At 43.2% G+C, this 14,525-nt stretch overlaps 1 protein-coding gene across 4 annotated transcripts in view; it reads right to left on the bottom strand.

The window, feature by feature from the left end:
• Cfap69 (cilia and flagella associated protein 69) overlaps nt 1–14,213 on the bottom strand; it is a 115,447-nt gene extending 101,234 nt beyond the window's left edge. For 3 of the 4 annotated variants that reach the window (XM_045159902.1, XM_045159904.1, XM_045159903.1), the window contains exon 1: nt 13,977–14,213. In XM_045159902.1, the coding sequence (XP_045015837.1) occupies nt 13,977–14,093 (117 nt within the window). In that variant the 5' untranslated portion in view covers nt 14,094–14,213. The remainder of the gene's footprint in view (nt 1–13,976) is intronic. The other variant, XM_045159905.1, reaches the window with a different exon arrangement.
• Between the last annotated feature and the right edge of the window lie 312 nt (nt 14,214–14,525).

The raw sequence follows: 14,525 nt of genomic DNA, 5'->3' as shown, positions 1-14,525 counted from the left end.
TGAAAACAAATGATCATAAATGTTGGCGGGGATGTGGAAAAAAAGGAACCCTTCTGCACTGCTGGTGGGAATGCAATCTGGTCCAGCCATTGTGGAAAACAGTGTGGAGGTTCCTAAAACAGCTAGAGATTGATCTACCATATGACCCAGCTATAGCACTCCTAGGCATATATCCAAAGGACTCATCTCATTTCCTTAGAAGTACATGCTCAACCATGTTTATTGCTGCTCAATTTATAATAGCTGGGAAATGGAACCAGCCTAGATGTCCCTCAACAGATGAGTGGATAATGAAGATGTGGTACATTTATACAATGGAGTTCTACTCAGCGGTAAAGAAAAATGAAGTTATGAAATTTGCAGAAAAATGGATGGACCTGGAAAGTATTACACTAAGTCAGGTAATCCAGGCCCAGAAAGCCAAGCGCCACATGTTCTCTCTCATATGGGGATCCTAGCTACAGATGACTGGGCTTCTGCGTGAGAATGAAAATACTTAGTAGCAGAGGCCAGTAAGTTGAAAAGGAGACATAAAGGGTGGAGAAAGGAAGGGAGGAGGATACTTAATAGGTTGATATTGTATATATGTAATTACAATGATTGTAATGGGGAGGTAATATGATTGAGAATGGAATTTCAAACGGGAAAGTGTGGGGGTGGGGAGGGAGGGAATTACCATGGGATATATTTTATAATCATGGAAAATGTTAATAAAAATTAAAAAAAAAAAACATTATGGCACAGAATAAACATTCACATTGCAAAAGAGGGCACTGGGTATAGCACAGAAATATTCAACCAATACAAGATTTAAAACAACCAGGGCAAACATCAAGCTCCAAGTCCAACAAGTCTCCAAGTCAGATAATTCTAATCAGCAACAGTTCTCTGGAGTTCCAATTCCACACCTCCAGGTAGGCTACTCACAGTCCTGGAAAACTTCATCTGGGGCTGGCAGCTTTCCTTTGCAGTCATCTCGAGGTCCCAGCCTCTCCACTGAGTCTCCACTGCAACCCATGGTTCATCCTTACAGCTCCATTGGGTCTCTATGCAGGCATCCAGCAAACCTGCTTCAACTTGCCCATGGCCATTTCCAAAACACAAGACTGCATGCAAACTCAATGACCCTCTCTTTCCTGCATTTTTTATACTCCGTAATACCAGGTAGAGTGCCAATTTGTTAATCCAGGGGGAAATAAAGTAGACTTTGAAGAACAGGACACCCCTTGAGCATTCAAGCCCCTTCAAAAGAGTCTGCATTCTTCCTGTTGCCCCAATGCAGGTCAGCTGGCCCAATCTCAAAGATAATTTTTCAATTGCAGCTGAATGGGCAGCAGTTTCAGCCTAAAGATTTCTTTCTGTGCCCTATCCCTCTGCTCATAGCAGTCCATTTCTACACAATGCAACCCTGCACAAATTTTCAGGATATGGCCCTAACAGTAAGCCTCACAAACAAACTGCTTCTAGCCCAGTTCAGACAAAGCTCTTTCTCACCCTCATAAGCCAAACCTCACAGTCCATAGTTCGTACTACATTCAGGTCTTTCAACTCTGACCAGAATAGTCCATCAAACTGTAAGGCATCTCTTAAGCCAAGGTTTCAAATCCTTTCACATTCCTTTTGAAAATCAGCTCCAAAGAGCCAAAGCCACACAGTCAGGTGTCTAGCAGAGATTGTCACCACTCCTTGGCACCAACATTACTCTTGAAGCCAGGTTTGCATTGCTGGCAGAAATTATCTGACCAAGAGAAGCCTTTGTGGATAAAAGGATTTATTTTGGCTTATAGACTTGAGGGGAAGCTCCATGATGGCAGGGGAAATTGATGGCATGAGCAGAGGGCTGGACATCACTCCCTATAAGGTGGACTGCCTTGCAGTGCCTGACAACTATTGATGCCAAACTTAGTACAGACAGTGGACAACAGGAACAGGACAGTATGCCAAACACTGTCAAGGGGAAACTAGCTATAATACCCATTAGCTTACCCCCAACAATACACTACCTCCAAGAGGTGTTAATTCTCAAATCTCCATCAGCTGGTAACCTAGCATTCAGAACACCTAAGTTTATAGGGGACACCCGAATCAAATCAGCACAGTATCTGAATGAGGTTATTTACTAAAAACGATCTTAAAATAGTAATAAAAATGGTTTGCTAAGCATTTACATTCATTGAGTCAGGTGCTGTGACACACACCTTAAATCCCAACACTGGGGAGGCTGACATAGTAGAGGATTGCCAGGAGTTCTAGGTCAGCCTGGGCTACAGTGAAACCCTGCCTTTGATAAACAACAACAAAAAATATATATTTTCACTTAGTATTTCAGTTGCCAACTATTAAATGTTACTGTCAGATTATAAATTCAGCCAGATGTAGTGGTGCATGCCTTAACTACCAGCACTTGGGAGGCTGAGGTAGAAGTATCACTGTGCGTTTGAGGCCAGCCTGAGACTATAGAGTGAATTCCAGGTCAGCCTGGGCTAGAGTGCGATCCTACCTTGAAAAACCAAAAGACCCCATGCTCTTGGGTTCTGTAGTATTTCTATAATTATGAATAGTGTTGCACTGTTATCTATCAGATAGAGCTATATGTATGGAAGTTTTCTATCAGTTTTTTAAGAGATGCATCCTGTTTGCAAGTCACAATAAAGTTGCATCTTCTAGAATTACAGGCAGTGAAGCTAACAGTAAACTGTATTTACTAAATCATACTCACACTCTGTTCATTTGAATTTGGAAAAAGTCTAGCATACCCAGTAGTTTCAGGAACTTCATTTTAACTTAAAAAGTTCTGATATATTTAATTTATAAATTTTGGACTGATATAATAGAATTTTGGAAAACTATAAGAAATGCTTTGTTAATGTGTGTGTTCCTATGTAAAACACATGATTCCTCCTGTGTATATTTTTTAAAATTAAAGAAATGCGCCGGGCGTGGTGGCGCACGCCTTTAATCCCAGCACTTGGAAGGCAGAGGTAGGAGGATCGCTGTGAGTTCAAGGCCACCCTGAGACACCATAGTGAATTCCAGGTCAGCCTGGGCTAGACTGAGACCCTACCTCAAAAAAGCAAAAAAAAAAAAAAAAAAAAAAAAAAAAAAAAATTAAAGAAATGCACATTTAAAAAGAAGAAACACCAAAAGAACAGGGCTGGAGGGATGGCTTAGTGGTTAATGCAGTTTGCCTGCAAAGCCAAGGGACCCAGGTTTGATTCCCTAGGACCCACATTAGCCAGATGCACAAGGGGGTGCACATGTCTGGAGTTTGTTTGCAGTGGCTGGAGGCCCTGGCATACCTATTCTCCCTTTGTCTCTCCCTCTCTTTCTCTGTCAAATAAATAAAAATTAAGAAAAAAAGAACAAAATTATAAATTTGCCATTAGCAAAAAGTTTGGTAAACAGCATTGTGGTGGTTTGATTCAGTTGTCCCCCATAAACTTAGGTGTTCTGAATGCTAGCTCCCCAGCTGATGGATATTTGGGAATTAATGCCTCCTGGAGGAAGTGTATTGTTGGGGGTGGGCTTATGGGCTTTATAGCCAGTTTCCCCATGCCAGTGTTTGACACACCCTCCTGTTGCTATGGTCCATCTTCTGTTGGCCAGGGGGTGATGTCCACCCTCTGCTCGTGCCATCGTTTTCCCCTGCCATCGCAGAGCTTCCCCTTGAGCCTGTAAGCCAAAATAAATCTCTTTTTCCCAGAAGCTGCTCTTGGTTGGGTGATTTCTAACAGCAATGCAAACCTGACTGCAACAGTAAAGTGGTACCAAGGAATGGGATTGCTGCTAGACACCTGGCTGTGTGGCTTTGGCCTTTTGGAGCTGATTTTCAAGAGGACTATGGGAGGATTTGAAACCTTGGCCTAAGAGATGCCTTGTAGTGCTGTAAGTACAGCTTGATGGACTATTCTGGTCTGAGCTGCAAGACCTGAATGCAATAAGAACTATGGACTGTGAGGTTTGGCTTATGAGAGTGAGAAAGAGCTTTGCTTGAACCGGGCTAGCAGTTTGTGTGAGAAGCTTGCTCTTATGCTCATGTCCTGAAAAGAAGTTGTGCAGGGTTGCTTTGTGTAGAAATGAACTGGCGTGAGTAGAGGGATATGGCACAGAAAGAAAAATCTTTGGGTGAACTGTTGCCCGTTCAGCTGCAACTGAGAGATTACAACCTATGAGACTGGGCTAGCTGACCTGCACTGGGGCAACAAGAAGAATGTAGACTCTTTTGAAGGGGCCTGAGTGCTCAAGAAGTCCTGTTCTGCAAAGTCTACTTTAATCCCCCCTGGATTAACAAATTGGCACCCTGCCTGTTATCGTGGAGTATAAAAATGCTGGAAAGAGGGTCATTGAGTTTGCAACACGGTCTTGTGTTTTGGAAATGGCCATGGGCAGTGTGAAGCAGGTTTGCTGGTTGCCTGCATAGAGATCCCATGGGGCCATGAGGATGAACCGTGGCTTGCAATGGAGACCCAGTGGAGATGCCGGGACCATGAGATGGCTGCCAAGGTGCTGCCGGCCCCGATGAAGTTTCCCAGGACTGTGAGTAGCCTAGCTGGAGGGGCGGAATTGGAATGCCAGAGACTTGTTGCTGGTTAGAATTATCGGACTTGAAGATTTGTCACTGGCTGGAGTTGCTGGACTTGAAGCTACAGAGTTTGATATTTGCCCTGGTTGTTTTAAATCTTGTATTGGTTGAATGTTTTTATGCTATGCCCAATGCCATCTAGTGCAGTGTGAATATTTATTCTGTGCCATTATGGGTTTTTTGAGGTTATTTTTTGGTACTATGGTTCAGTTAAAAGATCTTGAACTCTGGGGATGTATGAACATCATTGGAATTGATAAAAACTATGGGGACTTTTAAAGTCAGACTGAATGCATTGTATTTTATATCATGTATGGATATCAGCTTACGGGGGCCAGGGGAGGAATGTGGTGGTTTGATTCAGGTGTCCCCCATAAACTTAGGTGTTCTGAATGCTAGGTTCCCAGCTGATGGATATTTGGGAAGTAATGCCTCCTGGAGGGAGTGTATTGTTGGGGGCAGGCTTATGGGCTTTATAGCCAGTTTTCCCTTGCTAGTGTTTGGCACACTCTCCTGTTGCTGTGGTCCATCCTATGTTGGCCAGGGGGTGATGTCCACCTTCTGCTCATGCCATTGTTTTCCCCTGCCATCGTGAAGCTTCCCCTCGAGCCTGTAAGCCAAAATAAAACTCTTTTTCCCAGAAGCTGCTCTTGGTTAGGTGATTTCTACCAGCAATGCGAACCGGACTGCAACAAGCATTTTGCTTCTGAACATTTGGACAATGCCATATACACCTACCCAGTTTTATTTTCTTTTTCTTCTGTGTTCTTAGACTTTATAGACGGAGATATATTTATAGGTAGTACGTGTGTTAATGTTTTGATTATCTTAAATATTTGCTTTGAGGGTTAGATAATGACATTTGAATGAAAAGCTGCTGCAGGTTTTTTTTTTTTTTAAATAATAGCTATATGTATTATTTCTCTTCAAGTGGGCAGGCATAGCTTTTTATAAGAAGCAGAGAGTAGCAAAGATCCCCACTGGATTTGTCCTGCACCATCACTGCATGTTGTTCTGTGTCTTAGCTGAATGGTTCATTTTCAAAGTTTTTTTTTTTTTCCTGTTCACCTACCTTCCTTAGTCTTCCATAAGTATTTATTAGCAATTTCCGCTTCAGGAAGTGTGCTAGGTATGATGAGCACATTGCCCTTCTCATAGGCAACTATCAAAAGCCTTGTATGTTATTCTAAAGATGTCAGGATGATCAGGAATGATTCCAGAGACTAAATATATTAACAAACATTGGCCAGACTATACATGACAAGGGAACTCAGTCTGAACCTAAGAACTTTGTAGCAACCTAAAACAGCAAGCCACACCTTCTCAGTAATTGACTCAGAAAAATCAAGACAGTCATTGACTGCCAGCTTCTCCATTTTTTGTAACTTTTGATTTCAACCCAGTATCAGTCAGAGAAAGACAAACAGAAATAGCCAACATAAAATATGTAACTCTGCTTCCCAGTTCAATCCAGTTGGATGCCTAGCCTCTGCTTAATCCTTGGGGATCCCCATGGAAACTACTACCACCACCAACACACACACACACACACACATGCACACACACTTTCTCTCAAGGTAGGAAAGCCATCTATCTGTAACTTCAGCAACTGATACAGACTAGTGACTAGAGTTAAACATCAAGGAGGTTGAATCAACAGAATGGAATAAGTGATTGGATGCAGGGGGAAACAGAAGAAAGGCAAAGGTGACTTTCTTGGTTGAGCAATTCAAAAATTATTTATTTATTTGACAGAAAGGGGGGAGGCAAAGAGAGACAATGGACGCATCAGGGCCTCTAGACACTGCAAACGAACTCCAGACACATGTGCCATCCTGATCTGGCTTATGTGGGTACTGGGGAATCAAATCTGGGTCCTTAGGCTTTGCAGGCAAGCGCCTTATTGGTTGAGCAATTTTATGAATGGTCTTGCCATTTCATGAGACAGTCAATGCTGGGGAAGAGCTTGTATTGGAGCTATGGGTAAGTTTTCTAGCAGTGATGTGCTGGATTCATTTCCTTGTTATGGTAGCAGGGGCATGAACATCTAGATTCCAAATGAAACCTGGGCAAAGGTTTCTAAATCATGAACTTAAAGTGCCTACATTATACTAGGCATTGTTCTTGGTACTGATATGGCAGTGAAACCCACAAAACCTACTGTTTAGATCTGTATGCTCTGGGGAAATAAAAAAAAAAAAAGTCAATAAGTTGTATAGTATAGTGACAATGGTCTCGGGTAAACTAAATGGGTACAAAGTGCTAAGATACTGAAAGAGTAAAATTTCACATCAAGTAGTTAGTGAAGGACTCAGATGGCAGCATATCAGCAAAGTCTCATAAGAGGTGAGGGAATAACCTGTGGTAATCAAGGGAAAAATGTCCAAGCAGTAGATATAGCAAAGTCCCAGGGGCTGGGGAACTTGGCAAAGCTTGAAGACAAGACAGGACAGAACAAGACAGGAATTTTGGAACATGGAAGAGTTTATAAACTAGGACTTAAATTTCTATTGTAAATTCAGGATAAAGGAATTCTGGGAAGAACATGAAACTATTAAGATGAATTGCCCATTCTTTTTTTTAACAACTTTCATAAATATAAATATACGATAATCCCCTGCCTATTTCCTATTCTTTGAGAATTTTTTTGTTTATTTTTATTTACTTATTTGAGAGCAATAGACAGAGAGAGAAAGAGGCAGATAGGGAGAGAATGGGCCTCTAGCATTGCAAACGAACTCCAGATGTATGCGACACCTTGTGCTTACGTGGGTCCTGGGGAATTGAGCCTTGAACCAGGGTCCTTAGGCTTCAGAGGCAAGTGCTTAACCACTAAATAATCTCTCCAGCCCCCTACTTCCTATTCTTTTAAAAATATTTTAAGCCAGGTGTGGTGGCACATGCCTTTAATCCCAGGGCTCAGAAAGCAGATGTAGGTGGATTGCTGAGAGTTCAAGGCCACCCTGAGACTGCATAGTGAATTCCAGGTCAGCCTGAGCTAGAGTGAAACCCTACCTCAAAAAACCAAAAAAGAAATTATTTTATTGTATTTGTGTATTTGCAAGCAGACAGAAACAGAGAGAAGAGAGACAGGCAGAAAGAAAGAGAGAATGGGTGTGTCAGGGCTTCCAATTGCTGCAAATGAACTTCAAATGCAGGCGCCACTTTGTGCATCTAGCTTTATGTGGGTACTGAGAAAAAAAAAACCCTAGGTCATTATGCTCTGCAGGCAAGTGCCTTAACTGCTGAGCCATCTCTCCAGTCCCCTATTTCCTATGATTTCTTTGTGTGATTCTGTATGTTTTATGCAGTTTTTAAATTTTTTATTGACAATTTCCATAATTATAGACAATAAACCATGGTAATTCCCTTCCCACTCTCCATCATATTCCCTCCCCTTCTCAATCAGTCTCTCTTTTATTATTATTTTTTAATTTATTTGAGAGAAAGAAAATGGCACAAGGGATGGGATACCTCCAGTGAGTTGTTGGCCAAAGAGGTCCCTGATGCCCCCAAAACATAATAGGCCATTGACAAGGCCCTTGCTTTCCCACCAGGAATAGATGGTAAGACCCTATTGCTGAAGACTCCACATACTTGGGCTGCAAGGCCACTGAGAAATCCTGCTAGAGCTAAGCTGATAACCTCCTCCATATAGACCAGCTGACAGAAAGCTGGAAGAAGCCATTCTGCACACAGTTCAATGGGAGAAAGAGATACCACCAGTGAAGATACTCAACAGTAGACACTGCAAGCCTTATAATTGGCCAGCCAGGCCAAATGAGCTAACGGGTGCAATAGTGGCAGGTCTGTCATGGTGGAAACCAACTGCCCTCCAATTGGAAATGGAGGCCTGCTTCATGGAGGGGAACACATCCCTGACACTGAAAACTTAAAACAGGGATAGTCATGAGCCCTAGGGGTGTAACATCTGCTGATGACTGGAAAAATGTATATACTATGCATATCAAACTGCCCAGTAAGTACTTCTCTTAATATTTATACCCTTATATTAATGCTACTCTCACTTTGGATAGAGAATCTTCTCTTTCCAGATGGTAGTGACCTTGGGATGACTCAGAAGGTATCATAGTGCTGGAAAGAAGTGACTGGAGTACTGAGTAACATCTCAATTACACCTTCCAAGGCTCAGGGTCTAATGCAGAAGAGGTGGCGGAAAGAAAATAAGAACCAAAGGAAGGGTAGGACTCCTTACAACATGCTCCCTCCAGACATAAAATGGCCTAGATATCCATGACCTCATAGTGCCTGACACTACCTACACAAGACCATAAGAGGAGGAAAAGATCATGACATCAAATTAAAAGAGAGACTGATTGAGATAGGGAGGGAATATAATGGAGAATGGAATTTCACAGGGGAAAGTGGGGGAGGGAGGGAGGATATTACCATGGGATTTTTTTTTATAATCATGGAAAATGTTAATAAAAATTGAGAAAAAAAAAAAAAAGAAAGTTTCACAGAGAGAGAGAGGAAGAGATAATGGGCATGCCATAGCCTCCAGCCACTGCAAATGAACTCCAGACACATACACCCTCTTGTACATCTGGCTTACATGGGCCCTGGGGAATCAAACTGGGGTCCTTTGGCTTTCCAGGCAAATGCCTTAACTGCTAAGCCATCTCTCCAGCCCTCTCTTTTATTTTTGATGTCATGATCTTTTCCTCCTATTATGATAGTCTTGTGTAGGTAGTGTCAGGCACTGCAAGGTCTATTTTCTATTCTTAAGAAACACATATAGTGGGAGAAAACACATTATTACAAATGAAACAATGACAACCTAAAACAAGCTACAATTTGGTTAGAAGTTGTGTGTTCAGACCTAGAACTATATCCATTCAAAGGCACATCTGTGAGTGCAAAAATAAATGTGAAGTCCTTCCTGCTAGAGGAAAGGCTGGATCTGAAGGTAGATTAAGACTCAGGGTCACCGGGCGTGGTGGTGCACACCTTTAATCCCAGCACTAGGGAGGCAGAGGTAGGAGGATCACCGTGAGTTCAAAGCCACTCTGAGACTCCATAGTGAATTCTAGGTCAGCCTAGACCAGAGTGAGAACCTACCTCGAAAAACCAAAAAAAAAAAAAAAAAAAAAAAAGACTCAGGGAAATTCAAAAGAGAAGAGCAGGCACTCATCCAAAGTGTTTCATATCACCTCCTATGTGCTTAGTACTACACTGAGAAATTCTGCAGGTAAAAAGAACAACACGAAGAAAAAGAAAAAAACAAAAACAAACAACATGGGCTGGAGAGATGGCTTAGTGGTTAAGGTGTTGGTCTGTGAAGACTAAGGATCCAGGTTGGATTCCCCAGTACCCTAGTAAGCCAGATGCACAGGGGGCACATGAGTCTGGGGTTCGTTTGCAGTGGCTAGAGGCCCTGGTGTGCCTATTCGCTCTATCATCTGCTCTCAAATAAATAAATTCTTTAAAATCTTTAAAAAACACAACAATAATATTTCTTTTTTGTATTTATTTTTTTATTGATAGCTTCCACAGTTGTAGACAATACCCATAGTAAATCGCTCCCTCCCTCCCTCCACTTTGAAACTCCACTCTCTATCATGTCACCTCCCCCTCTCAATCAATCTCTCTTTTATTTTGATGTCATGATCTTTTTCTCCTATTATGATGGTCTTCTGTAGGTAGTGTTAGGCACTGTGAGGTCATACATATTCAGGCCATTTTTTAAAATTTTTTGTTCATTTTTATTTATTTGAGGGTGACAGAGAAAGAGAGTAAGAGGCAGATAGAGAGACAGAGAGAGAATGGATGCGCCAGGGCTTCCAGCCACTGCAAAGGAACTCCAGATGCATGCACCTCCTTGTACATCTGGCTAACATGGGTCCTAGGGAATCGAGCCTTGAACTGGGGTCCTTAGGCTTTGCTTCACAGGCAAGCGCTTAACCACTAAGCCATCTCTCCAGCCCTATTCAGGCCTTTTTGTGTCTGGAGGAGCAGGTTGTAAGGAGTCCTACCCTTCCTTTGGCTCTTACATTCTTTCTGCCACCTGTTCTACAATGAACCCTGAGCCTTGGAAGATGTGATAGAGAGATTTCAGTGCCTTTAAAGTGGTGACACTAGACAGAGCATATATTGGAGATAAAGTACAGATCATGCACTGGAAATATCTGAAAATGAGGTGGAGAAGTAGAACAGAGCACTTAATGGTTAGCACAGACGTTCTATGATTATGGTGCTACAAATCAATTGAGGAAGAGCCCCAGACTCCCATACCAGTTATTATGACTGATCAAGTCTACAATATGGACCAGCTATAACCAGTTTTTTCAGTTAGGTTTGGGGAACATTAACCTAGTACAGGGTGATTTTATACAATAAGCCTAGAGAAGGTTACATAATCATCAAGGCAATTTTATTAGATGTGGTAAATAATGGAATGCTAAAAGGGAACAGAGCATGGAGCTCTGAGGGAGGAAAGAGGATGACAGTGTGAAGTGGTGTCTAAAGAAAACAAACTGGTCAGAGAAGAGGTGATATGAACCCAAGGGTTGCCTTGAGACTGACTAATCCAAGATTGATCCAAGCAGTGTGATGAGAGAGGAGAGAGCAAGTAGTTCTTTTAAGGCCCCATTTGGTTCCTCTTACTCTTCACTGTTTATCTGGTCTAGTGAAGGGAAGTTTCGAGCTGTTTTGTTGTGTTGTGCAATTTGAAACTATTTTCTCCAAGCTTTTTAGGAATTAGTTACAAAGTTCTGGAGAATTGCACATACCTTAAGCATTGCTACTCAGCTTGGGAACTGAGTTCCTCAAGTCAGCAGCAAGAGCATCAGCTGGAAACCTGCAATTAGAAAGGTGGAGCTCACAGGTCCATCTTAGGCCTGCAGAATCAGAATCTGCATGGTAAGAAGATCCTCAGGTACTTCACACAAGTTGTTTGAGAAGCTCTGCTCTAAAGGGCTTAGTGATGTTTTAAAGAATGAGGGGGGGGCTGGAGAGCTGGAGAGCTGGCTTAGCGGTTAAGCGCTTGCCTGAGAAGCCTAAGGACCCCGGTTCAAGGCTCAATTCCTCAGGACCCACGTTAGCCAGATGCACAAGGGGGCGCACGCGTCTGGAGTTTGTTTGCAGTGGCTAGAGGCCCTGGCGTGCCCATTCTCTGTCTCTATCTGCCTCTTTCTGTCTCTGTCTGTCACTCTCAAATAAATAAATAAATAAATAAAAATACTTTAAAGAATGAGGGGAACATTAATGTAGATACGAACCAAACAAAAGGTAGCCAATTAGAAAGTCATGATTTCCACACAGTCAAGCTGTCTCTCCTAGGGGACAAGAGCTCTCCTTAAACATCCCTACCTTCTGATAGACAGCCAGAGCCAATAAGAATTGGGACTAATGTTACAAAAACAATCTGAGAGCTCAGGCTACTTGGCTTCCCCTAGTACTACACACAAGAAAAGGTTTGGCTTGTCCTGTAAGTATCATTGGAATTTAATAATAATAAAAATGTAGCCAGGCATGCTGGCGCACACCTTTAATCCCAGCACTTGGGAGGCTGAGGTAGAGGATCGCCATGAGTTTGAGGCCACCCTATGACTACATAGTGAATTTTAGGTCAGCCTGGCACAGAATAAGACCCTACCTCAAAAAAAAGAAAAGAAAAGAAAATCTCGTGATTACAGCTATCAGTAATAACCACAAAAGTAACGATTTATGGGGCCCTTATAATATGTGATACCTGAAAACATGGTAAGTCTTCTTAGAAGACTTTTGAATAATTATCGCAAGCATAATCAAAATTCTTGCAGAGAAAAATAGAAGTTAGCATGTTCAGGTAGAATATCATTCTATGAAAATCACAACATGGAGCAGAATACAAATTCAGACAAAAATACAATTCAAAATTCCAGATTCCAAAACTATTGTTTTCCCTATTTACTATTCACTTGAAAATTATAATCTGTATTTTAAATAATTCCATTTTAAGGTCAGAAAGAGCTAACATCTAGCAAATATGATGTGTGGTGGCTTAGTATTTAAAGTAAGTTTTACCTTTTACAAGTTATTTTTATGGAAAGTTCGGAAAATGGAATGTTACTCAAGGTATAACTAAAGCATGCATTTAAAAATATTCAAAAAACAAAACAAAACAAACAGAAAAACTATTGGGCATGGTGGCACACACCTTTAATCTCTCTCTCTTAAATCTGTCTGCCTGCCTCCTATAATCTTTGGGCCAATAAAAGAAGAAAGGAAGTTATTTAGTCACCAAACTTACCTGCTTCTCAGTTTTGCCCTGTGCCTAAGAGTACAGCAGTAGAGCTGAACTTCCTTATGTTCTTGGGAGTGACTAGCTGTGGTTGTAAAGTTCCCCCCACCTGGATTGGAATACCTGCACAAAACCAATTAAAAATTCCTCTGACATCTACAAGTCCTGCTAAAGTGTTGTTGCTCAGCTGGCTACTGCATAAATGTGTGGCTGTCCTTGGAGAATTCAGCCCTATCCCCAACAGAAGAGGTCTCCAGTCAACAGGCCACTCCTCAGGAACTCCCAGTGGCTCTGGGATATGAACGCAGGAGCCAAAGTTCCTGACGCAATTTGAGATTTGCAAAGCCTCAACAGAAATTCCCAGAGTGTCCCTGCACCATTAGCGTGGGGCAGGAAAGGATTCCACTTAAAACGAATGGAAATCCATGGAGGGTTTCCATATGCAATTTCTCAAACCAGCTTTGAAAGACTTAGTTTTGCACCCATAATGGAAGCAAACCCCAAATCAATTATAAATTGCAAAATAAAATCAGTTTTCTCTCCCAATTCCCTCCGACCTATCACCACCACTTTCTAATTTCAACAGAATGTTAGTCCCTTGGAGTGTAAAGTTTTATTTAATTTATTTATTTATTTTTGTTTTTCGAGGTAGGGTCTCACTCTAGCCCAGGCTGACCTGGAATTCACTATGTAGTCTCAGGGTGGCCTTGAACTCACAGCGATCTCCTACCCAAGCTCCCAAATGCTGGGATTAAAAGGCGTGTGCCACCACGCCCAGCTTGGAGTGTAAGGCTTTATACCTGGAAGAATTTACGTCTATGCCGAGAACATTCCTATACAACAGGTGTCTACAGATAAAAATCCCTGCGCAAATAAAATGATCTATGAAATCAAACTTCACCGCAAAGAAGAGCCAAGCATTCCCTTTGGTGGACGTCCCTGGAGCCCCACGCAGCGGGCGTCCCCAGACAGACCGCAGCCTCAGCCGGGCCCCGCAGCAGCGCAGATCCCCGAGGCCCCGCTCTGCTCGCCGAACCTCCCAGGTCTCCACACAGCTCCTCACTTCCCTCCCGCTCCCCGAAGCCTCGCCCCGGCCCCGGCAGCATCGGCCCCTCTCCCGCCTCCCCAAGTACAGACGCCGTGCCTTACCTGCATCTCCTCGTCCTGGGTCACCACCCCGATCACCGGGATATGGCTGGGACTGCAGGGCTTGCTCCCGCCGCCCGCTCCCGGGGCGTCGGCGGTGGCCGTGGCTGCGGCGGCCATGGGGCTCTTGGGCTCTTACAGGGTGCCCAGAGCGCAGCCCGAGAGCCGCTCGAGTAGCCGAAAGGCCCCGAGGGTGTGACGGTGACCTGGGCAGCGGCGACGCAGAGGGCATTACGCGGGCGCAGCCCACCCGCGGACCAGAGCGGCGTGAGCATGCCACGCCGGTTGTTAACACAAGCTAGAGCGTTGCTAGGGGCGGGGCCGGGGACGGAACGCCTACGGAAGCCCGGAGAGACAAACTTCCCCAAAGCCTAATGCTTACCTCCAAGCTCCAAAACAAGGGTTTGCTGGAGTGCCATAGCAAGACTAGCTACAAGAAAACCGCGGTACGTAGAGTGAAGTGGTACCGAATCCATCCAGAGTGTTTCAGTCTTGTTTTCGCTGCTAATTGCTGCCAACAGGCATGTGTGACGCAGGATTGAGAGGAGGAGA

The sequence above is a fragment of the Jaculus jaculus genome, chromosome 10 (assembly GCF_020740685.1).
Source record: "Jaculus jaculus isolate mJacJac1 chromosome 10, mJacJac1.mat.Y.cur, whole genome shotgun sequence".
Classification (NCBI taxonomy): Eukaryota; Metazoa; Chordata; class Mammalia; order Rodentia; family Dipodidae; genus Jaculus; species Jaculus jaculus.
Note: the sequence above shows the minus strand (reverse complement) of the source record. Positions and strands in the feature narration are given on the sequence as shown.